General features: G+C 40.0%; 1 protein-coding gene across 1 annotated transcript in view; it reads left to right on the top strand.

Moving 5' to 3' along the window:
* The window catches only part of FER1L6 (fer-1 like family member 6), a 175,218-nt gene that overhangs the window by 27,137 nt on the left and 122,498 nt on the right, over window positions 1–25,583 (top strand). Inside the window, 1 exon segment of the mRNA XM_030937899.1 lies at window positions 3,647–3,755. Coding sequence (XP_030793759.1) covers window positions 3,647–3,755 — 109 coding nt within the window.

The following is a 25,583-nucleotide window of genomic DNA, read 5'->3' as shown; positions in this document are numbered from 1 at the left end:
CTACAGGCTGTGGGGGTGTATCTTGGCTATTGTGCAATAGGTAATAGGAGAGAGGTAAAATTCAGACACTGTTTAAACCCTTATTTCCCCTCCCTCCTCTCTTCATCTTGACTTCTTGTTTGTGGCCAGTATCTTGTTGGGTTTATTAGTTATCTGTGGCTACATGACAACATATCTCAAAACTTGGCAGCTTAAAACAACAAACATTTATTTTCTCTGTAGATGAGGAATTTGGCAATAGCGTAGCTCAGTGGTTCTGCCTCCGAATCTCATGAAGTTTCCATCAAGGCGTTGGCAGGGGCTGTCGTGATCTGAAGGTTTGACTGTGGCTGGAAAACCCACTTTGAAGATGGCTCCCTCACATGGCAGGAAACTGTGATTCTTTGTTGGCTCTTGGCAGGAGGCCTCATCCTCATTCTGTGGCTCCTCCTACAGACTGTTGGAGGATCCTGTGACATGGCAGCTGGCCTTCCCCAGAGCAGGTGATCCAAGAGGGAGCAAGGCTGAAACTGTCTTTCATGACTGGCCACAGAAGTCACACATTGACATATCTGCTATGTTCTGTTTGTTAGAAATAAATCATTTAGTCCAGCCCATTCTCAAAGGGAGGAGAATTAGGCTTCACTTTTTGAGGGGAAGATTAGCAAAGCATTTGTGGATATATTTTAAAGCCACCACACTGGGCTTCAACCTTCCTCACACCTGAACAGCTCATGGCTCACCCTCATCAACATGATGATGCCCTTTCCTGCGGCATCCTCTTTTTCAACTGGTTCTCAAGCTCCAATCTCTCCAGCTGCAGCTGTACCTTCATTGCCCATCTGGACAGCTGAGAGATCCCATGATGCTGACTTTGTCAACTCACCCTCATTACCCATCAATGCTTATCTCCCCTGTGCCAAATTTTCACAGATCATAGCCAATCTAAAAATGAGTTCATTTTTAAAATTCTGTGAACACACTGACTAGCTTCTTACTTAAATGTCATCCTCGATATTGGTAAGAATAAAAATAGAGCCTAACTCCGTGGAGTTTACGATATAGAAGGAGAGGTATGAAATACAAATGTAACAGGAAGTAGAAAGTGGTAAGAGCTTTAAGGAGGTACAGATAAAGTGCTGTTGTTTCCTGGAGTGAGTGAAGTATAATTATTAAAACGTCAAGCCCCCAAGTAAGATAGCTGGATGTAAATTGTGGCAGTATGGTGCAGTGGTTACTGCTTGGTCCCTGAAGAAACATTGCCTGCATTTGAAGCTGAGTAAGTGACTTAACCTCCTTATGCTTGTTTCCAAGAATAACCTCTTGCTTCTCAGCCTCTTATTAAGGATTTGATAAATGAATAGATGCAAAAATGCTCAGAACAGAGCCTCATACATAGTGCTCAATAAATTTTAGATATGCTTAATAATTTTGGGTGGAGATTTAATATCTCACTAGACTGCAGTGCCATCGTCTGTGAGTGAGTAAAGTACAAATGCCTCTTTCCTGGTGTAGTTGTGGAATTACAGGATATAATGTGGGAAAAATTCTTAATACCATATCTCACACATAGTAAGAGGTTGGTAAACATTACCTATCATCATTTTACCAGCTTGAGGAGCTGAGATGTGCTTCCAGAATGGAAAGACATTTGAGTTAAACCTTGTAGGATGGGTGGAATTAAGACATCAATTCTACCCTGCTGAAATACTTATTTTGACTGCCATTTATGGTGATAAGTATAGGCTTTTTACTAGGTGCTTGACATGAATGATATCATTTCTGCCCCCTCTCCTCCCTGAAAGCCCAATGATGGTGGTTATTTCACAGGTGAGGAACATGACACCCAGAGAATAGACATGATTTGCTTAAAGTCAATCAGCCTGCGAGTGGAAGGGTTGAGATTTGAAGAAGGATTTGTTTGTCTGGCTCTGGATCCTGAAATTCTTCTCTGGGCTACATGGCCTACATTCCCTCCAGGTCTCTTAGTAGTTCCTTGTTTTGTGGTTTTTATTTTTAGTGACAGGGTCTTGCTATGTTACCCAGGCTGGCCTCAAACTCCTGGGCTCAAATGATCTTCCCGCCACAGCTTGCCGAGTAGCTGACACTACAGGTGTGTGCCACCACACCCAGCTTCTCTCCATGGTATTTAACTTCCTCCTAGAGAGTAAACTCAGCCTCAGGAAGGTGAGATAGGAGGCTAGTTAATAGTCAGTGGATAGAGTGGTAGGAGGAGGGTATGCTAGATGACTAAGATCCAGCACTGGGCCTCACCCTGTTCGACATTTTCTGGTCACAAGGAACATTTCCTAGGAAGACTGGCACCACAGTAGCTTCTGTATAAAAGAAGCGGGTATCATTCACCTAATGGTATGGAAACCCTTTGGCTCTCTGAGGCACCTGTCTAGGGCTCTCGACTCAATGGAGCTCTTGATCCCTGGGGCCACAATTGCTTTATTTCCTTAGATTGTCCTTATGGCCGTTTCTGCAGAGTTCAACGAATCCAGTTGCAAAACCAGGAAGCACAGAATGTATGGCTCCAGTTGACTTAGCCTCTTAGCTCAGAAATGTAATGCTGTGTCAGTGGATCCAGCAACATCCACTCCCTGAAGCATCAGCCTTTTTCCTTGTCAATAAGAGTCATTTGCAAATAATTGTGTGTTCCCTTGTGATGACTACTGTCTTATGACTTGTTATAGTCTAGTCTTCCAGACTGTGGGCTTCTTGAGAAGGCAGCCTTGTTGGAAACCAGGCCTTGAGTCTTGGCTGACTTTACTTTGCTGTGTGTGACCTTGGGAAGCTGCTTAGTATCTCTGAGCATTAGTTTATTCGGGTAAAAGGTAGAGGTTGGAGTAGATGAACTCTAAGGTCCTTTTGAATGTGAAGGCACCTGTGATTCTGGGACCTATGTACCCTTCACAGCAGCAACCACAGTGCATGTAACCCACCCTGGATACACATGATTGGCCAGTGCTTATACATGTGACCAATCTGCTGTTTCTTTTTATCTGGGCTTGCTTATTTGGGGAAGTAAGGTTTGATTCTGGTCAGTGTTAATGCATTGGGTTAATACATGTTTGAATTTAAAGAGCACTGGGTCTGTGATGAGTGTACTTGGGAAAATTACTTGACAACCTCAAGCTTTAGTTCCCTCAGTTTTCTTATCTGTTAAATGGGAATGATCCAAATTTTGGCCTCTTAAGGTTGAAAGGTGGAACAAATAACGTACTATATCTGACTACCCTGTGTAAGCCATAAAGTTAGGCTCAAATATGAGGATTTTATACTGTAATTCTGTTTCTTGTCTTTGATTTTCTGTTTTCTGAAACCCCAGTCTCCAGAAGGTAATTCCAAACCCACATTTCACCAGCGGCATCCTAGAAACATGTGCACACCAAGTTTATTTGTTAAAATAAAAGGAGTTTTGTTTTAAGGTAGAAGCTCAGAAGGTTGAGACGGCATCATTCTAGATGAATGACTAAATTTGGATCTGCAGTTTGCAGATCCTGATTCATACATTTGATTTGGGGGGAAATGCTGTGCCATTTCAGGCTGAAACAGACCCAAATGTTTATAAATTATGCTGGATGAGGCCAGCATCACAAAATCAGCTTCCTAATGAGAGAAAAAGCCAGTTCTGCCTAATAATTTTGTTTTCTTTCTGTAGATTGTACCAGAAAAAAATGAGGAATTTTTACTCTTTGGAGCATTTTTTGAAGCTACCATGATTGACCGGAAGATTGGAGATAAACCCATCAGCTTTGAAGTTTCTATTGGTAAGTACAGATAAGCACAGTGCCAGGCACATAGCATGGATTTAGTACCTATTTCTTGAATAAATGAGTTAGTGCCTTACATGAATATAATAGCACTCTGGTGGAGGTTTGCATCTCAGATTGAGATGAACAATTCCTTGTCTACCCTATTGTCAATATATAGGGGATAGATTTATTTTCTTTTAAATTTAATTTTGAAGTTTTTTGGGTACATAGTAGGGGTATATATTTATGGGATACATGAGGTTTTGATATAGGTATACAATGTGTAATAATCCCACTAGTGTATATAGGGTATCTATCACCTCAAGCATTTATCCTTTCTTTGGTTACTAATAATCCAATTACACTCTTTTAGTTATTTTAAAATGTGCAATAAGTTGTTGACTGTACTCACCCTGTTGTACTATCAAATACAAATACTAGATCTTATTCATTCTATTGAATGATTTTTTTTTTTTTTTTTTTTGAGACGGAGTCTTGCTCTGTCGCCCAGGCTGGAGTGCAGTGGTGCAATCTCAGCTCACTGCAACCTCCGCCTCTCAGGTTCACGCCATTCTCCTGCCTCAGCTTCCCCAGTAGCTAGGACTACAGGCGCCCACCACCTCGCCCAGCTAATTTTTTGTATTTTTAGTAGAGACGAGGTTTCACTGTGTTAGCCAGGATGGTCTCGATCTCCTGACCTCGTGATCCGCCCACCTCGGCCTCCCAGAGTGCTGGGATTACAGGTGTGAGCCACCACGCCCGGCCTGAACGATCTTTTTGTACCCATTAACCATCTGCACTTCTCCCCTGCCTCCCACTACCCTTCCCAGCCTTTGGTAACCATCATTCCACTCTCAATCTCAATGAGTTTAATTGTTTGAATTTTTAGCTTCTCCAAATGAGTGAGAACATGTGAAGTTTGTCTTTTGGTGCCTGGCTTGTTTCACTTAACATGATGACCTCCAGTTCCATCCATGTTGCTGCAAATGACAGGATCTCATTCTTTTTCATGGCTGAATAGTACTCCATTGTGTATATGTATCACATTTTCTTTCTCCATTCATCTGTTGATGGACATTTCGGTTTGCTTCCAAATCTGAGCTATTGTAAACAGTGCTATAACAGACATAGGAGTGCAGACATCTCTTTGATATACTAACTTCCTTTCTTTGGGATATACATCCAACGGTGGGATTGCTGGCTCATATGGTAGTTCTATTTTTAGTTTTCTGAGGAACCTCCAAACTGTTCTCCATAGTGGTTGTACTAATTAGCATTCCCATCAACAGTGTATGAGGGTTCGCTTTTCTCCACATCCTCACCAGCATTGTTATTAACCTGTTATTTGGAGACACGCCATTTTAACTGGTGAAATGATATATAATTGAAGTTTGATTTACATTTCTCTGATGGTTAATGATGCTGAGCACCTTTTCATATGCTTGTTTGCTGAAATGTCTATTCAGCTCTTTTACCTATTTTAAAATCAGATTATTGTTTTTTTTTTTTTTTTTTCCTATAGAGTTGTTAGAGCTCCTTATATCTTCTGGTTATTAATCCCTTGTCAGAGAGGATGCAGATATTTTCTTCTGTTCTGTGGGTTGTCTCTTCACTTTATGAATTGTTTTCTTTGCTGTACATCAGCTTTTTAACTCGATGTGATCCCATTTGTCCATTTTTGTTCCGGTTGCATATGCTTGTGGTATATTACTCAAGAAATCTTTGCCCAGACCAATGCCCTGGAGAGTTTTCCCAGTGTTTTCTTGTAGTAGCTTCATAGTTTGAGGCCTTAGATTTAAGTCTTTAATCCATTTTTATTTGGTTTTTATATATGGTGGGACATAGGGGTCTAGTTTCATTCTTCTTTATATGGATATCCAGTTTACCCAGCACCATTTATTGAAGAGACTGTCCTTTTCCCAACATATGTTCTTGAGACTTGTCAAAAATGAGTTCACTGGCTAGGCGTGGTGGCTCACGCTTGTAATCCCAGCACTTTGGGAGGTTGAGGTGAGTGAATCATGAGGTCAGGAGTTAGAGACCATGGTGAAACCCCGTCTCTACTAAAAATACAAAAATTAGCCCGGCATGGTGGTGTATGTCTGTAATCCCAGCTACTCGGGAGGCTGAGGCAGGAGAATCGCTTGAACTCGGGAGGTGGAGGTTGCAGTGAACCAAGAGTACCACTGCATTCCAGCTTGGGTGACAGAAAGCGACTCTGTCTCAAAAAAAAAAAAAAAAAAAAACAAACAAACAAACAAAAAAAACAACTCACTATAGATGAATAGTTTTTCTGGGTTCTCTATTCTGTTCCATTGGTCCATGTGTCTGTTGTTATGCCAGTACCATACTGTTGTGGTTACTACAGCTCTGTAGCATAATTTGAAATCAGGTAGTATGATTCCTTCAGTTTTGTTCTTTTTGCTTAGAATATCTTTGGCTATTCTGTGTCTTTTGTAGTTCCATGTAAATTTTAGGATTTTTTTCTATTTCTATGAAGAATGTCATTGGTTTTCATAGAGATTGAATTGAATCTGTAGATTGCTTTGGGTAGTGTGGATGTTTTAACAATACTGATTCCTCCAATCCATGAACATGGAATATGTCTCTATTTTTTTGTGTCCTCTTCAATTTATTTCACCAGTGTTTTATAGTTTTCATTGTGGAGATCTTTCACTTCTTTGATTAAGTTTATTCCTAAGTATTTTATTTTATTTACAGCTATTGTAAATGGGATTACTTTCTGGATTTCCTTTTCATATTGTTCACTGTTGGCATATAGAAATGCTACTGATTTTTAAATGTTGATTTTGCATCCTGCAACTTTACTGAATTTGTTGATCAGTTCTAACAGTTTTTTGGTGGAGTATTTAGGTTTTTCCAAATATAAGATCATATCATTGGCAAACAAGGATTATTTGACTACTTCATTTCCTGTTTGGATGCCCTTTATTTCCTTCTCTTGTCTGATTTCTCTCTTTAGGACTCCCAGTATCATGTTGAGTAACAGAAATGAAAGTGGGCATCTTTTTCTTGTTCCAGCTATTAGAGGAAAGCCTTTCAGTTTTTTTTCCATTCAGTGTGAAACTAGCTGTGGGTCTGTCATATATCGCTTTTATTGGATTGAGGTATGTTCCTTCTGTACTCAGTGTTTTGAGAGTTTTTCAATCACGAAGAGATGTTAAATTTTATCAAATGCTTTTTCAACATAAATTGGAATGATCGTATGGTTTTTGTCCATTCTGTTGACATGATGTATCATATTGATTTGTGTACATTGAACTGTCCTTGCATCTTTGGTATAAATCCCACTTGGTCACATTTTTAATTAATACTAGTTACAATACAAATTTGATTTGCTAGTATTTTGTTGAGGATTTTTGCATCAATGTTGATCAGGGATATTGGCCTGTAATTTTCTTTTTTGGTGTGTCTTTGTATGGTTTTGGTCTCAGGGTAACACTGGCCTTGGAGAATGAGTTTGGAAGTATTCTGTCCTCTTCCATTTTCTGTATTGGAATTCTTTTTAAAAATATTTAAAAAATATCAGTAGCTTTTGTAATACAAGTAGTTTTTGGTAACATGGATGAATTGTATTCATCCATGGTGAAGTCTAGGATTTTACTGCACCCGTCACCTAAGTAGTGTACATTGTACCCAGTGTGTAGTTTTTTATCCTTCGTCCTCTTCTACCCTCTTCCTTCTGAGTCTCCAAAGTCCATTATACCATTCTGTATGATTTTCGTATCTATAGCTTAGCTCCTGCTTATAAGTAAGAACATAGGGTATTTGGTTTTCCATTCCTGAGTTACTTCACTTAGAATAATGACCTCCAGCTCTATCCAAGCTGCTGCAAAAGACATTATTTTATTCTTTTTTATGGCTAAATAGTATTCCATAGGTGTATATATAACACATTTTCTTTATTTACTCATTAGTCAATCGGCATTAAGGTTAGTTCCATATCTTTGCAATTGTGAATTGTGCTGAAACAAGCATAAACATGCAGGGGTCTTTTTGATATAATGACCTTTTTTCCTTTGGGTAGATAACCAGTGGTAGGATTGCTGAATTGAATGGTAGATCTACTTTTAGTTCCTATGTTTTCTTCTGGGATTTTTGTGGTTTCTGGTCTTAGATTTAAGTCCTTGATCCATCTTGAGTTGATTTTTGTATATGATACAGATCCAGTCTTATTCTTCTATGTGTGGCTATCCAGTTTTCCTAGCACCATTTATTAAATAGGGTGTTCTTTCTCCAAATTACGATTTTGTATGCTTTGTCAAAATTCAGTTGGTTGTAAGTATTGGCTTTATTTCTGGGTTCTCCATTCTGTTCCATTGGTCTATGTATCTGTTTTTATACCAATAACATGCTGTTTTAGTAACTATATTCTCGCAGTATAACTGGAAGTCAGGTAATGTGATGCTTCCAGATTTGTTCTTTTTGTTTAGGATTGCTTTGGCTATTTGTGCTCTTTTTTGGTTTTATATGAATTTTAGGATCGTTTCTAATTCTGCAAAAAATGATGTGATATTTTGATAGGAACTGCGCTGAATTTCTAGATTGCTTTGAGTAGCATGGTCTTTTTCACAATGCTAATTTTTCTAATCCATGAGCATGAGATGTGCTTCCATTTGTGTCATCTATGATTTATTTCAGCAGTGTATTGTAGTTCTCGTTGCAGAGATATTTCACCTCCTTGGTTAAGTATATTCCTAGTTTTTTTTTTCTTTCTTTTTTTGCAGCTATTGTAAAAGGGATTGAGTTTTTTATTTGATTCTCAACTTGGAAGTTGTTGGTATATAGCAGTGCTATGGATGTGTGTACATTGATTTTGTAACCTGAGACTTTGATGAATTTGTTTATCAAGTCTAGGAGTCTTCAGGGTTTTCTAGGTACATTATATGATTAGCAAACTGCAATAGTTTGACTTCCTCTTTTTCAATTTGAATGCCCTTTATTTCTTTCTCTTGCTTGATTGCTCTGGTTAGGACTTTCAGTATTAAGTTGCACAGAAGTTGTGAGAGTGGGCATCCTTTCTTGTTCCAGTTCTTAGGGGAAATGCTTTCAAATTTTCCCTGTTCAATATAATGTTGGCTGAGGGTTTTTCATATAGGGCTTTTATTATTTTGAGGTATGTCCCTTCCATGCCTTCCATGCCTACTTGATGTTTTTTTAATCATAAAATGATACTGTATTTTATTGAATACTTTTTCTGCATCTCTTGAGATGATCATATGGTTTTTAATTCTGTTTATGTGATGTATCACTTATATTGACTTTCATATGCTAAACCATCCCTGCATCCCTGGAATGTAATGCACTTGATCATGGTGTATTTTCTTTTTGGTGTGCTGTTAGATTTGGTTTGCTAGTATTTTGTTGAAGATTTTTGCATCTGTGTTTATCAGGGATATTGGTCTGTAGTTTTCTTTTTTCGTGATGTCCTTTCCTGGTTTTGGAATCAGGGTGATATTGGCTTCATAGAATGAGTTAGAAAGAATTCCCTCTTTCTCAATCTTTTGGAACAGTTTCAGTAGAATTGGTACTAGCTCTTTTATGAATGTCTGGTAGAATTCAGCTGTGAATCCATCTGGCCCTAGGATTTTTTTGTTGTTGGCATTTGTTTTTTTTATTGCTGACTCAATCTCACTGCTTGTTATTGGTCTCTTCAGGGTTTCTATTTCTTTCTTTCTTAATCTAGGAATGTTGTATGTTTCCAGAAGTTTATCCATCTCCTCTAGATTTTCTAGTTTGTTTGCATAGAAGTGTTCATAGTAGTCTTGAATGATCTTTTGTATTTTTGTTGTGTCAGTGGTAATGTCTCCATTTTAATTTCTAGTTGAGATTATTTGCATCTTCCATCTTCTTCTTTTCTTGGTTAATATAGATAATGGTCTATTGATTTTGTTTATCTTTTAAAAGAACCATTTTTTCTTTCATTGATCTCGTATTTTTTTTTGTTTTAATTTCATTTAGTTCCGCTTTGATCTTTGTTATTTCTTTTCTTCTGCTAGCTCTTTGAGTTTTGCTTTTTTGCTGTTTTTCTAGTTCCTTGAGGTGACATTGGGTTGTCAATTTGTGATCTATCAGACTTTTTGATGTAGGCATTTAGTGCTAAAAACTTTCCTCTTAGCACTGCTTCTGCTGTAGCCCAAAAGTTTTGGTAAGTTGTGTCACTATTATCATTTATTTCAAAGAATTTTTAAATTTCCATCTTGATTTCATTGTTAAACCAAAAATCATTCAGGAGCAGACTAATTTCCATGTATTTGTAGTTTTGAAGATTCCTTTTGGAATTGATATCTAGTTTTGTTCTGTGGTCTGAGAAGATACTTGATATGATTTCAATTTTAGAAAGTTTGAGACTTGTGTCCTATCATATGGTCTATCTTGGAGAATATTCCATGCTGATGAAAAGAATGTATATTCTGCTTGATGGTTATATCCCTTGATGATGTCCTTTTTGCAATGAATCTCCCAGGAGTTCTTTGAGCTTCTCATGTTTGGGTATCTAAATCTCTAAGAAGGTCAGTGAAAATTTCCTCAATTATTTTTCAAATAAGTTTTTCAAAGTTTTTGCTTTCTCTTCTCCCTCAGGAACACCAATTATTTTTAGTTTTCACCACAATCCTATATTTCTTTGAGACTTTGTTCATTTCCTTCAATTCCTTTTTGTTTTTGTCTGATTGAGTTAATTTGAAAGCCTTGTCTTTGAGCTCTGAAATTCTTTCTTGTGCTTGGTCTAGTCTACTGTTGAAACTTTCCACTGTATTTTGTAATTCCCTTAATGTGTCCTTCATTTCCAGAAGTTGATTGGTTTTTCTTTAAAATATCCATCTCCTTAGAACATTTTTCATTCATATTCTGAATTGTTTTTAAAATTTATTTATGTTGTTCTTCTATGTTTCTTTTATATCTCCTTGAGTAGCTTGATCAATCTTTTGAATTCTTTAGTATTTCAAAGTTTCATCTTGGTTTGGATCCATTGCTGGAGACCTAGTATGATCTTTTGGGAGTGTTGTAGAACCTTCTTTTGTCATATTGCCAGAATTATTTTTCTGGTTCCTTCTCATTTGGGTAGACCATTTCCTCTAATTATTCTTGGATTTCATTTTGATTTGACTGTGTTTCTTCAAATTTTTTTTATCCTCTAAGAATTAGACTTTAATAATTATTGTTTCTTGTAGCCTAAGTCAGCTCTGGTGGCTTTAACGGTGAATAGTCTGTATGAGTTCCTTGGTTGTAGACAGTTTGTATTACTGTTTCCTCAGAGGCTCATTGTAGTAGCCATGTGCTCGGTGTGTAAGCAAGTTCACTGTCTCCTATGGGGCTGAAATGGCAGAGGTCTCTTGAAGCCTATCTCATTCCCCTGTGGTGTGCATTTTTAAATTAACTTTTTTCCCCAGTATTTTATGTACTGGTTTGAAGAGTTCAGGTTCAGGCCAGTAGGAGAGGTGTCCATGAATAGTAACCGGTTTTGGCTAAAGCAGGTGGGTAAATGCAATACCCAGTGATCGGCAGAGGTCCCAACCTTGACAGAGGTGGCTAGGGGAGCTCTCAGTGTAATGAACTCAGGACTTATTGGGGGAAAAAGTGGAAGCCACCTCAGCTTCCATGCCAGGCAAGCACAAAAACAATACACCTCCCAGTCACACTCCTAAACCAGTGTTCCAGCTATTCAGATCAGATAGGCACCTATTTTCATCTGCAGGAATGTTGATATTCCAAGTAGTTGGAGATTATGCATCTACCCCTCGTGCAAGCCTGAACCTTGAGGGCGGTTCTTCTGTGAGGAAGCAGACACCCAGAAAGTCTGTCAATAGGTACACCCATACAGAGCTTCTGTGAGAGAAGTTGCAGCTATGCCTGCAGTGGTGGACAAGGAGGAAAAGAAATCCCCTTCTCCAAGACCATGAATGAGCACCAGGGCTGCCTGACTGTTTTGGGGTAGAGTTACAGACTTTCCCTGCTGAGCCCAGTGCTGCAGCTGTGCCTCTGTTAAAAGAAACTTCCCACTAGCAGAAAGTTCGGGGACTCAAGGCCTGCTGTGTGGATTCTTTTGCCCCACAGGGTGCTCCCTTAATATGATGCACTGCCCCTTTCCCTCGGAGTAGGAGTCCCTGAGAGCCAAACTATTGTGAATGCTGCTGTTCCTCTGGATCTAGCCACCCAGGGGGGTTGCCACAATCCAGGCTTGTTTGTGAAAATGCCTGCAAATGATCCAGTGATGTGGTCTGTCCTCAAGTCTCCTAGCAGTGGCTACCAGCACCAGTTCTAATGAGGGTGGCCAGGGGAGTGATGTAGACTCCGTGAGATTCTCTGGTTATAAATAGCCTTAATGTGTTGGCTTTCTCAAATTCCGGTTGTAGTAGTAATGAACTGATCATGTAGGCAGACTTAGGACCTCCTGTTTATCCAGGGTGCCCAGCAATGCTGTTAGTTAAGGCCACGCACAAGTTTTCTCCTTCCTGAAGAATCAAAAGCAAGTTTTATTCTACCTGAAGGTGCTGTAATAGACTGTGTTGGTTGGCCTCCAGCCAGTAGGTGGTGCTTGCAAGAAAGTATCAGCTGCAGTGGTGGCGGTGGGATTTGTGCTTGCCTTATGTTGCCCAGAGGAGTACTCTGGTGTCTCAGGCAATGGGTGGGACCACAGAGCTTCCAAATTTTGTCCTTTGTGTTATGTTACCAGTGTGGGTGGAGGCTCAAAGACAGGTGGGGTCTGGGTCTGGGTCTGGCAAGTCCATACTCTGGCTCTTCACATGCAGGGCAAGCAGCAGCTCCAATGGGAAGTTAGGGAAACAGTTCTCTGACCACTGGGGCAATGTTTCAAGGAAGAGCACAGCTGCCTTTTCTGTACAGAAAAGTCCAAAGAAGGAGTCGGGGGTAGCGTGCAGCAGTAAGCCCCACCCAGCTCCCACACATTGGCAAGACAGATCTCTCACCCGTGGTGTTCCACCAGCAGCAGCTAGCTAAGTTCCAGGCAGTCTGCGCTCAGAACTTATAACTGCCCCAGGTCATAAGCCTTCCCTGGCAGAGACAGCAAGTACAGCTTGCAGGCCACACACCTCCCAGTTCACCCACAAAACCCAGGCTCCCAGCTCTAGCACTTGTGGCTGCAACACATTTCCCACTTGTCCCCCAGTTCTGGCCAAGGGAGTTTGTCCCCACTTGAGATTATTTTGTATTTCTCAGTTGGGGGCTTCTGTAAACCTGCAACCATCACCTGAGTTAGCTGGCAGGCTTCTAAAAGGTCCCCTGTGAGGTAGGATCAGGAATCGCTTCCCTCCATCTGTACTGGAGATCGGAAATGTATGCGCAACTATTCCTGTGGCTGCGTCTACTTTTATATTTCTTTTTGCTCCCTGAATAAATTCCAGCACTTGGTAGGGTTAAGGTCTTCCTCTATGGCCTGGATTGTGAGATTCTCTGGTGGGAGTGTATATCCCAGAGGCAATTTATCCCCTCCTCACAGTCTGGGGACTTAAAATATTCTGCCTGGCTCACAATATACGCTGCAGCCCACTGTTTCTTTCAAAGGGTCTGTAGTTTCTTTCAGTTTTCCTGTTAAGTTCCTGCATTGTTTCTTGAAAAAAAAGCTCACAGTGTGAATCTCTATACACTATTTTGTCTTTCCAAGTGGGAGAGTCATGGTAACCATGCCTTCAGTCCACCATCTTGAAAAAGCTTGTGTTAGTTCTTCTGTAAATGTTTGGTGAATTTCAGCACTGAAGCCATGGAGTCCTGGACATTTCTTTGTGGGGAGACTTTTTATTATGATTTGGATCACACTACTTATTACTGGTCAGTTCAGGTTTTGCATTTCTTTATGATTCAATCTTGGTAGGTTGTTGATGTCTAAGAATTTATCCATTTCTTCTAGGGTTTCCAATACGTTGGCACATAGCTGTTCATAGCAATCTCTAATGATCCTTTGAATTTTTGTGATATGTATTGTAATGTCTCCTTTTTTAACTCTGATTTTATTTATTTGGGTCTTCTCTTTTTTTTTTCAGTCTGGCTACAGGATTGTCAATTTTGTTTATCTTTTCAAAAAACCAATTTTTCATTTTGTTGATCTTTTTTATTATTTTTATGTTGTTGTTTCGATTTCATAGATTTCTGCTCTGCTCTGTATTTCTTTCCTTCTATTAACTTGGAGTTTGTTTGCTCTTGCTTTTTCAATTCTTTAATATGCATCATTAGGTTGTTTATTTGATGTTTTTCTAGTTTTTTGATGTAGGTGCTTATTGCTATAAACATTCCTTTTAGTACTGCTTTTGCTGTATCTTATAGGTTTTGGTATGTTGTATATTCATTACTTGTTTCAAGAATTTTTTAAGTTTCCTTCTTAATTTCTTTATTGAACCTCTGGCCATTCAGGAATATATTGTTTATATGTGCTCATATAATTCCAATATTTCTCTCGTTATTGATTTCTAGTCTTATTCCATTGTAATCAGAGAATATACTTGATATAATTTTAATTGGTTTGAATTTTTAAAGGCTTGTTTTGTGGCCTAACATATGGTCTGTCCTTGAGAATGATCCATGTGCTGAGAAGAATGTGTATTCTGTAGCCATTAGAAGAAATGTCCTATAAATATCTATTATGTCCATTTGTTCCATGGAGCAGATTAAGTCCGATGTTTTTCTGTTGCCTTTCTGTCTGGATGATTTTTCCAATGCTGAAAGTAGGGTGTTGAAGTCTCCAACTATTATTGTGTTGGGGTCTATCTTTCTCTTTAGCTCTAAAAATAATTCCTTTATAAATCTGGGTGCTTCAGCATTGGTTGCCTGTGTATTTTCTTTTTATTTATTTATTTTTTATTTTTATTATTATACTTTAAGTTCTAGGGTACATGAGCACAATGCACAGGTTTGTTACATGTGTATACTTGTGCCATGTTGGTGTGCTGCACCCATCAACTCGTCATTTACATCAGGTATAACTCCCGATGCCATCCTTCTCCCCTGCCCCCTCCCCCTTCCCCATAATAGGCCCCGGTGTTTGATGTTCCCCTTCAATTTCCACCTATGAGTGAGAACATGTGGTCTTTGGTTTTCTGTTCTTGTGATAGTTTGCTGAGAATGATGGTTTCCAGCTCCATCCATGTCCCTACAAAGGACACAAACTCATCCTTTTTTATGGCTGCATAGTATTCCATGGTGTATATGTACCACATTTTCTTAATCCAGTCTGTCACTGCTGGACATTTGGGTTGATTCCAAGTCTTTGCTATTGTGAATAGTGCCGCAATAAACACACGTGTGCATGTGTCTTTATAGCAGCATGATTTATAATCCTTTGCGTATATACCCAGTAATGGGATGGCTAGGTCATATGGTATTTCTGGTTCTAGATCCTTGAGGAATCACCATACTGTTTTCCACAATGGCTGAACTAGTTTACAATCCCACCAACAGTGTAAAAGTGTTCCTATTTCTCCACATCCTCTCCAGCACCTGTTGTTTCCTGACTTTTGAATGATTGCCATTCTAACTGGTGTGAGATGGTATCTCATTGTGGTTTTCATTTGCATTTCTCTGATGGCGAGTGATGATGAGCATTTTTTCATGTGTCTGTTGGCTGTATGAATGTCTTCTTTTGAGAAATGTCTTTTCATATCCTTTGCCCACTTTTTGATGAGGTTGTTTGTTTTTTTCTTGTAAATTTGTTTGAGTTCTTTGTAGGTTCCGGATATTAGCCATTTGTTAGATGAGTAGATTGCAAAAATTTTCTCCCATTCTGTAGGTTGCCTGTTCACTCTGATGGTAGTTTCTTTTGCTGTGCAGAAGCTCTTTAGTTTAATTAGATCCCATTTGTCAATTTTGGCTTTTGTTGCTGTTGCTTTTGGTGTTTTAGACATGAAGTCCTTGCCCATGCCTATGTCCTGAATGGTATTACCTAGGTTTTCCTCTAGGGTTTTTATGGTATTAGGTCTAACATTTAAGTCTCTAATCCATCTTGAATTAATTTTCGTATAAGGAGTAAGGAAAGGACCCAGTTTCAGCTTTCTACTTAAGGCTAGCCAATTTTCCCAGCACCATTTATTAAATAGGGAATCCTTTCCCCATTTCTTGTTTCTCTCAGGTTTGTCAAAGATCAGATGGCTGTAGATGTGTGGTATTATTTCTGAGGACTCTGTTCGGTTCCATTGGTCTATATCTCTGTTTTGGTACCAGTACCATGCTGTTTTGGTTACTGTAGCCTTGTAGTATAGTTTGAAGTCAGGTAGCGTGATGCCTCCAGCTTTGTCCTTTTGACTTAGGATTGTCTTGGCAATGCGGGCTCTTTTTTGGTTCCATATGAACTTTAAAGCAGTTTTTTCCAATTCTGTGAAGAAACTCATTGGTAGCTTGATGGGGATGGCATTGAATCTATAAATAACCTTGGGCAGTATGGCCATTTTCACGATATTGATTCTTCCTATCCATGAGCATGGTATGTTCTTCCATTTATTTGTGTCCTCTTTGATTTCACTGAGCAGTGGTTTGTAGTTCTCCTTGAAGAGGTCCTTTACATCCCTTGTAAGTTGGATTCCTAGGTATTTTATTCTCTTTGAAGCAATTGTGAATGGAAGTTCATTCCTGATTTGGCTCTCTGCTTGTCTGTTCCTGGTGGATAAGAATGCTTGTGATTTTTGCACATTAATTTTGTATCCTGAGACTTTGCTGAAGTTGCTTATCAGCTTAAGGAGATTTTGGGCTGAGATGATGGGGTTTTCTGAATGTACAATCATGTCATCTGCAAACAGGGACAGTTTGACTTCTTCTTTTCCCATCTGAATACCCTATATTTCTTTCTCTTGCCTGATTGCCCTAGCCAGAACTTCCAACACTATGTTGAATAGGAGTGGTGAGAGAGGGCATCCCAGTCTTGTACCAGTTTTCAAAGGGAATGCTTCCAGTTTTTGCCCATTCAGTATGATATTGGCTGTGGGTTTGTCATAAATAGCTGTTATTATTTTGAGGTACATTCCATCAATACCGAATTTATTAACAGTTCTTAGCATGAAGGGCTGCTGAATTTTGTTAAAGGCCTTTTCTGCATCTGCGTATGTTGAACCAGCCTTGCATCCCAGGGATGAAGCCCACTAGATCATGGTGGATAAGCTTTTTGATGTGCTGCTGGATTCGGTTTGCCAGTATTTTATTGAGGATTTTTGTATCAATGTTCATCAGGGATATTGGTCTAAAATTCTCTTTTTTTGTTGTCTCTGCCAGGCTTTGGTATTAGGATGATGTTGGCCTCATAAAATGAGTTAGGGAGGATTCCCTCTTTTTCTGTTGATTGGAATAGTTTCAGAAGGAATGGTACCAGCTCCTCCTTGTACCTCTGGTAGAATTCAGCTGTAAATCCAGTCTGGTCCTGGACTTTTTTTGGTTGGTAGGCTATTAATTATTGCCTCAGTTTCAGAGCCTGCTATTGGTCTCTTTAGGGATTCAACTTCTTCCTGGTTTAGTCTTGGGAGAGTGTAAGTGTCCAAGAAATTATCCATTTCTTCTAGGTTTTCTAGTTTATTTGCGTAGAGGTGTTTATAGTATTCTCTGATGGTAGTTTGAATTTCTGTGGAGCCGGTGGTGATATCCCCTTTATCATTTTTTATTGCATCTATTTGATTCTTCTCTCTTTTCTTCTTTATTAGTCTTGCTAGCGGTCTATCAATTTTGTTGATCTTTTCAAAAAACCAGCTCCTGGATTCACTGATTTTTTGGAGGGCTTTTTGTGTCTCTATCTCCTTCAGTTCTGCTCTGATGTTAGTTATTTCTTGCCTTCTGCTAGCTTTTGAATGTGTTTGCTCTTGCTTCTCTAGTTATTTTAATTGTGATGTTAGGGTGGCAATTTTAGATCTTTCTTGCTTTCTCTTGTGGGCATTTAGTGCTATAAATTTCCCTCCACACACTGCTTTAAATGTGTCCCAGAGATTCTGGTACGACGTTGTTCTCATTGGTTTCAAAGAACATCTTTATTTCTGCCTTCATTTTGTTATGTACCCAGTAGTTATTCAGGAGCAGGTTGTTCAGTTTCCATGTAGTTGAGCGGTTTTGATTGAGTTTCTTAATCCTGAGTTCTAGTTTGATTGCACTGTGGTCTGAGAGACAGTTTGTTATAATTTCTGTTCTTTTACATTTGCTGAGGAGTGCTTTACTTCCAATTATGTGGTCAGTTTTGGAATAAGTGCAATGTGGTGCTGAGAAGGATGTATATACTGTTGATTTGGGGTAGAGAGTTCTGTAGATGTCTATTAGGTCCACTTGGTGCAGAGATGAGTTCAATTCCTGGATATCCTGTTAACTTTCTGTCTCGTTGATCTGTCTAATGTTGACAGTAGGGTGTTGAAGTCTCCCATTATTATTGTGTGGGAGTCTAAGTCTCTTTGTAGGTCTCTAAGGACTTGCTTTATGAATCTGGGTGCTCCTGTATTGGGTGCATATATATTTAGGAGAGTTAGCTCTTCCTGTTGAATTGATCCCTTTACCATTATGTAATGACCTTCTTTGTCTCTTTTGATCTTTGATGGTTTAAAGTCTGTTTTATCAGAGACTAGGATTGCAACCCCTGCTTTTTTTTGTTCTCCATTTGCTTGGTAGATCTTCCTCCATCCCTTTATTTTGAGCCTATGTGTGTCTCTGCATGTGAGATGGGTCTCCTGAATTCAGCACACTGATGGTTCTTGACTCTTTATCCAGTTTGCTCATCTGTATCTTTTAATTGGACCATTTAGTGCATTAACATTTAAGGTTAATATTGTTATGTGTGAACTTGATCCTGTCATTATGATATTAGCTGGTTATTTTGCTCGTTAGTTGATGCAGTTTCTTCCTAACATCGATGGTCTTTACATGTTGGCATGTTTTTGCAATGGCTGGTACCGGTTGTTCCTTTCCATGTTTAGTGCTGCCTTCAGGGTCTCTTGTAGGGCAGGCCTGGTGGTGACAAAATCTCTAAGCATTTGCTTGTCTCTAAAGAATTTTATTTCTCCTTCACTTATGAAACTTAGTTTGGCTGGATATGAAATTCTGGGTTTAAAATTCTTTTCTTTTTTTTTTTTTTGAGAAGGAGTCTCGCTCTGTCACCCAGGCTGGAGTGCAGTGGCCAGATCTCAGCTCACTGCAAACTCCGCCTCCCGGGTTTACGCCATTCTCCTGCCTCAGCCTCCCGAGTAGCTGGGACTACAGGCGCCCGCCACCTCGCCTGGCTAGTTTTTTGTATTTTTTTAGTAGAGACGGGGTTTCACCGTGTTAGCCAGGATGGTCTTGATCTCCTGACCTCGTGATCCGCCCGCCTCAGCCTCCCAAAGTGCTGGGATTACAGGCTTGAGCCACCGCGCCCGGCCAAAATTCTTTTCTTTAAGAACGTTGAATATTGGCCTCCACTCTCTTCTGGCTTGTAGAGTTTCTGCCGAGAGGTCTGCTGTTAGTCTGATGGGCTTCCCCTTGTGGGTAACCAGACCTTTCTCTCTGGCTGCCCTTAACAGTTTTTCCTTCATTTCAACTTTGGTGAATCTGACAATTATGTGTCTTGGAGTTGCTCTTCTTGAGAAGTATCTTTGTGACATTCTCTGTATTTCCTGAATTTGAATGTTGGCCTGCCTTGCTAGGTTGGGGAAGTTCTCCTGGATGATATCCTGAAGAGTGTTTTCCAACTTGATTCCATTTTCCCCCTCACTTTCAGGCTCCCCACTCAGATGTAGATTTGGTCTTTTCACATAATCCCATACTTCTTAAAGGCTTTGTTCATTTCTTTTTCTTCTTTTTTCTTTAGACTTACCTTCTCACTTCATTTCATTCATTTGATCCTCAATCGCTGATACTCTTTCTTCCAGTTGATTGAATCGGTTACTGAAGCTTGTGCATTTGTCACATATTTTTTGTGTCATGGTTTTTTTCTCTGTCAGTTCGTTTATGGCCTTCTCTTACCCAAGATCACCAAGGCAGTACCTCTACAACTCTGCAAGAGCCACAGTGTTACTAGGCTTGGAGTTTCCCCTAATTCAGATGCAACTGCAGTAACCAAATAATTAAATCACAACTCCCAAATCCTTTCAAATATCTAGAAAGCCCTCCTAAGAAGGATGGGTGCAAACAAGCCCAGACTACAAAGACTACCATAAATACCTAACTCTTCAATGCCCAGACACCAAATAACATCCACAAGCTTCAAGACCATCCAGGAAAACATGAGCTCACCATGCAAACTAAATAAGGCACTAGTGACCAATCCCAGAGCAGCAGGGATATGTGAGCTTTCAGAGAAATCAAAATAGCTGTATAGAGGAAACTCGGTAAAATTCAGGAGAACACAGAGAAGCAATTCAGGATACTACCAGACAAATTTAACAAAGAGATTGAATAATTAGAAAGAGCAAGCAGAAATTCTGGAGCTAAAAAATGCAACCAACATACTGAAGAATACATCAGTCTCTCTTAACAGCAGAATTAAACAGAAGGAAGAATTAGTAAGCTTAAAGATAGCCTATTTGAAAATACACAGAGGAAACAAAAAAAGAATAGAAAAGAATAAAACATGCCTACAAGATCTAGAAAATCACCTCTAAAGGGCAAATCTAAGAATTATTGGCCTCAACGAGGAGGTAGAGAGACAGAGTTCAGGGTAGAACGTTTATTCAAAGGGATAATAACAACAGAGAGCTTCCCAACCCTAGAGAAAGATTTCAATATTCAAGAACAAGGTTAGAGAACACCAAGCAGATTTAATCCAAAGAAGACTACCTCAAGACATTTAATAATCAAAGTCCCAAAGCTCAAGGATAAAGAATCTAAAAGCAGCAAGAGAAAAGAAACAAACAACATACAAAGAAGCTCCATTATATCTGTCAGGAGACTTCTCAGTGGAAACCTTACAGGACAGGAGAGAGTGGCATGCCATATGTAAAGTACTAAACAATAACAACAAAAACCCTTTTATCCTAGAATAGTATATTTAGCAAAAATATCATTTAAACATGGAGAAATGAAGACTTTCACAGACAAAAACTGAGATTTCATCAACACTAGACCTATCCCAAAAGACAGGCTAAAAGGAGTTTTTCAAATTGAAAGAAGAAGATGTTAATGAGCAATAAGAAATCATCTGAAGGTACAAAACTCACTGGTAGTAGTAAATACACAAAGAAACGTAGAATATTATAATACTGTAATTGTGGTGTCTAAATTACTTGTATCTTTAGTAGAAAACTAAAAGATGAACCTATCAAAAACAAATAACTACAACAACTTTAAGACATGGACAGTATACAACAAATATTTTAAAGTGAGTGGATGAAATTAAAGTGTAGAGTTTTTATTCATTTTCTCTTTGCTTTTTTTTTTTTTTTTTGCTTCTTTATACAATCAGTGTTATCATCAATTTAAAATATGGGTTTATAAGATCGTATTTCAAGCCTCATGATAACCTCAAATCAAAACACATACAACAGATGCACAAAAAATTAAAAACAAAAAATTAAAACATGCCAGAGAAAATTGCCTTCACTAAAAAAAAGGAAGGAAGAAAAGGAAGACCACGAAACAACCAGAAAACAAATAACAAAATAGCAGGAGGAAGTCCTTATGTATCAGTAATAAAATTGAATGTAAGTGGATAAACTCTCTAATCAAAAAATACACAGTGGCTGAATAAATAAAAACACAAGGTCCAATAATCTGTTGCCTACAAGAAACACACTTCACTTATACACAGAGACCAAAAATAAAATGAAAAAGGATATTCCATGCAAATGGAAACCAACAAAAAACAGGAGTAGCTATAATTATATCACATAAAGTAGATTTCAAGATAAAAATTATGAAAAGAGACAAAGGAGTCAATTCAGCAGGAGGATATAACAATTGAAAATACACAGGCGGCAAGATGGCCGAATAGGAACAGCTCCAGTTGCCAGCTCCCAGCATGAGCGACACAGAAGACGGGCGATTTCTGCATTTTCAACTGAGGTACTGGGTTCATCTCACTAGGGAATGCCGGACAATCGGTGCTGGTCAGCTGCTGCAGCCCGAGCAGCGAGAGCTGAAGGAGGGTGAGGCATCGCCTCACCTGGGAAGTGCAAGGGGGAAGGGAATCCCTTTTCCTAGCCAGGGGAACTGAGACACACAACACCTAGAAAATCGGGTAACTCCCACCCCAATACTGCATTTACCAAGGGTCTTAGCAAACGGCACACCAGGAGATTATATCCCACACCTGGCCAGGAGGGTCCCACGCCCACAGAGACTCCGTCATTGCTAGCACGGCAGTCTGCGATCTAACTGCAAGGCAGCAGCGAGGCTGGGGGAGGGGCACCTGCCATTGCTGAGGCTTAAGTAAGTAAACAAAGCCGCTGGGAAGCTCCAACTGGGTGGAGCCACAGCAGCTCAAGGAGTCCAGCCTGCCTCTGTAGACTCCACCTCTGGGGACAGGGCACAGCTAAACAAAAAGCAGCAGAAACCTCTGCGGATGCAAACGACCCTGTCTGACAGCTTTGAAGAGAGCAGTGGATCTCCCAACACGAAGGTTGAGATCTGAGAACGGACAGACTGCCTGCTCAAGTGGGTCCCTGACCCCTGAGTAGCCTAACTGGGAGACATCCCCCAGTAGGTGCAGACCTATACTCCACACCTCACACGGCAGGGTACACGCCCGAGACGAAGCTGAGATCAACCCACTACACTCTATCCTGGACCACAGAGTGAGACTGTATCTCAAAAAAAAAAAAAAAAAAAGAATGTCATATGTGGGCTAGGGTCTGAAATGTGGATCTTACATCTCTGCCTGGTGCTAATTCTGTGGCTGACCTGGTATACGAGTTGCAAGACAAGGTCATCTTTATTCTCCTCTCTCCCCTCCTCAAGCAGAGGGAAGGAGTCCATCCCAGGGCTGCTAAGTGTTGGGGGAAGAGTGAAAATTCCTTGGCTGCCCTAGCTTATGTCTCCCCTAGGGCATGTGCACTCCAAGTCCACTGTCTGAACCCAGCATAGCACCAGGACTTTTCCAGAAATGGCAGTCCTTGTGGCCTAGACTACCTTTCAAGTTTATTTAGGACTGCAGAGCACCTCAGCCTGTAGTGGCAAAGCTTGCTGGAACTTAGGATGGACGATTTGCTTCTGGCTAAGTCTGGCCTAGATGCTCCCTCCTTGGGCGATGGCTGAATTCTGCCTGGTGTTGCTTTCCACTGTGACAAGGCAGCACTGAGTTCCAATACAAAATCCCACAATCACTGCGTTTTTTTCATCCCCAAGTGCTCAGATTTTCTCTCCACACCATTTGGAGAGAAAATTTCTCTCCACACTGCTGGGGGATGGGGAGGAATGAATCGCCTACAGGCAATTCAAGACTGTTTTTCCTACCTTCTTCAGTGCTTCTTTCCTTAATATGATGTTAAAACCAGGTACTGTAATCACTCACCTGATTTTTGGTTCTTATGAAGGTGCTTATTTTGTACGAATAGTTGTTTAATTTGGTCTTTCTGTGGGGGTGATCACTTCAGGGTTCTATTTGGCCATCTTGCTCCACCTTCTCTCTGCATTTATTTTCATACTTCACAAAAGTGATTAAGACTGTAGGTTTAGATTCAGACATACTTGGATTCCTAATCCTGGTTCCATTACCCAGAGTTCACTTAATGTCTCTGAGTCTCAGTTTCTTCATCTGTGAAATGAATTCCTCATAGAGTTGTTGCAAAAGTTTAAGGAGGTAAGGCATACAAAGTGCCATGCATACAGTAGATGTTATGATGTAACTCCCCAAATCTTGGGCTATTGTGCAACTGGGAAAGCCATTCCCAGAAAGAGCATTCCATCATAGAAGGTCATGATTTATATTCAGGAAGCTCTCTTTGAACAGAGCAGAAAAAATAGAGATGAAATACAGCCCTTTTAAGCCATACAGCTGGAAACCTAACAAAGAATCTCCTGTCTGCATGATCAGAAAGTGGAGATACATTTTGGGAACATGTATCTTTGTAGAGGGCAGAGGGACCCAGGAGGGTTAGCTCTGAGAAGACAGGTTTGGGTGGGGACTGAGAGAGACCTGGAAGCTGGCTTTAAGCATCAAAGGACCAGAGAAGAGGAAGGAGGCTTATGATGTGGGTCTCTAGGATGGGTCTAAGAACACATGGACATATGTGAAAAATGGGGTGACTTGGGGTCTATCCAAGGAAGAACTTGTCAGTAGGCAGTAAATTCTCTTAGTTGACTGGGTTCCACAGGGAGGTAGTGAGCTGCATATGGGAGTGTCCCCCGCTCTGGCCTTCTCTCCAGTAGCCTATTCTCTGCCCTGCCCTCCATTCTTCTCATTGTCTCTTACTATAATATCTTCCCTTTGACTCATGAAGATACCCAATCCTTTCTTCTGTTTCACTTTCATCTCTGTCCATCTCAGACTACATGGTTCATCCCTTTAGCCACACTCTTCCCAGTTGTCTCAATTCTCTTCCCTGTTGTGCTATTAAAAACCCCATCTAATTATTCTATTTCTCTGCTCTCGTGCTCTGCCTTCGTGATTGATTTATAACAATTTCAATGGTTTCAGCCATAATGGATATCGAGAGAGGTCGAATAACCACCTCAGCTTATATAGCTGGTGAATTTTAAAAAGAGGACTCAAACAAGGCCTGCTAACTCTAAGTCTCCTTCTCTTTCTAGGATATTATTATGCCTCTCTCAGGTGTTTTAGTATTATTCCTAAGGTAAGAATAATGGAGAAGGGAAGAAAAGAATGTATTGGAATGAACTGGGAGAAAGACTCTTATAGACATAGAAACACATTGAGATCACTGATTCACTAAATACGAATCAAGACCCTCCCTGCGTTTGTTCCATGACCAGTGGAGACACAAAAATTAGCAAGATACTATTTTCATTCTCAAGACATTTGCAGACATCTAAGTAAATTATTTGAAAACAAGATGGTAGGGAAATGAAGGGAATATGATGGGACGTTAGGGACCTGTTTAGGTTAGGTTCCCAGAAATGAAACTTGGGAAGATTCTTACACATGTGAGGTTTGGGTGGCATGCTCTAGGGAGAAGTGGGTGATGGAGCATAGGGCAGGTCTCTGAGGGCAGGGAGACCAGCCACGGCCTGATCCTGTGAGGTGCTCTCAAGCGAGTGGCATCACAGACTTGGCCCCATTTTGAGGCAAGTGGGCTGGGCTTTTACATCCCCACACCAAGCTGTGAGTGGCTTCAGGCACAAGAAGGGGGGCCTTATAATCTTCTGTGGAGAGGCAGACTCCATCAGTAGAAGGCAATTCTCCATGGAAGGTGGCTGTTGTAAGCTATTAGCAGCGATCTCAGTATCTGGGGTTTGAGGGCTCCTTCCTGGTAAAGAGGATCTAGGTGGGGCACTGCCAGTGACTACTGCAGGGAGACAGAATAGTGATACCTGGCCTGCCTGGAGAGGAGAGGCAGGGGTCAGAGAAGGAGAAGTTAGGAAGGCTTCCCAAGTTAAGGGGTCTGCGTGATTATGGACTTTTGATCCTGAACCTTTCTTGAACAGTCAACCAACTCTGTAATATGGCTAATTTTGCAGCTCCTTCCAAAAGAGAAATGTTCATCTAAATCTTTTAAAGCATTTGACGTTAGATTATAAAATGGAAAGATCAATGACACCAATATGCCTGCAGGGAATAGCTATTCCTATACAAAGATATTTGTAGCACAAAAGCTGCCCCATTTGTAGGGAAAAAATAATGTTTTCCTTCCTCTCTCCCTACTCTGCTTCTCTCTCTCTCTCTCTCTCTCAAACATAGTTTTGTCTTTGGGGATTTAGATGAGAAGTCTTCTCTTAGAGAAGAAGCAGGTTTGGAAAGGTGTTCATGATATTTTGTTTAGTGAA

Source organism: Rhinopithecus roxellana, chromosome 9 (genome assembly GCF_007565055.1).
Source record: "Rhinopithecus roxellana isolate Shanxi Qingling chromosome 9, ASM756505v1, whole genome shotgun sequence".
In the NCBI taxonomy this organism is placed as follows: domain Eukaryota; kingdom Metazoa; phylum Chordata; class Mammalia; order Primates; family Cercopithecidae; genus Rhinopithecus; species Rhinopithecus roxellana.
Note: the sequence above shows the minus strand (reverse complement) of the source record. Positions and strands in the feature narration are given on the sequence as shown.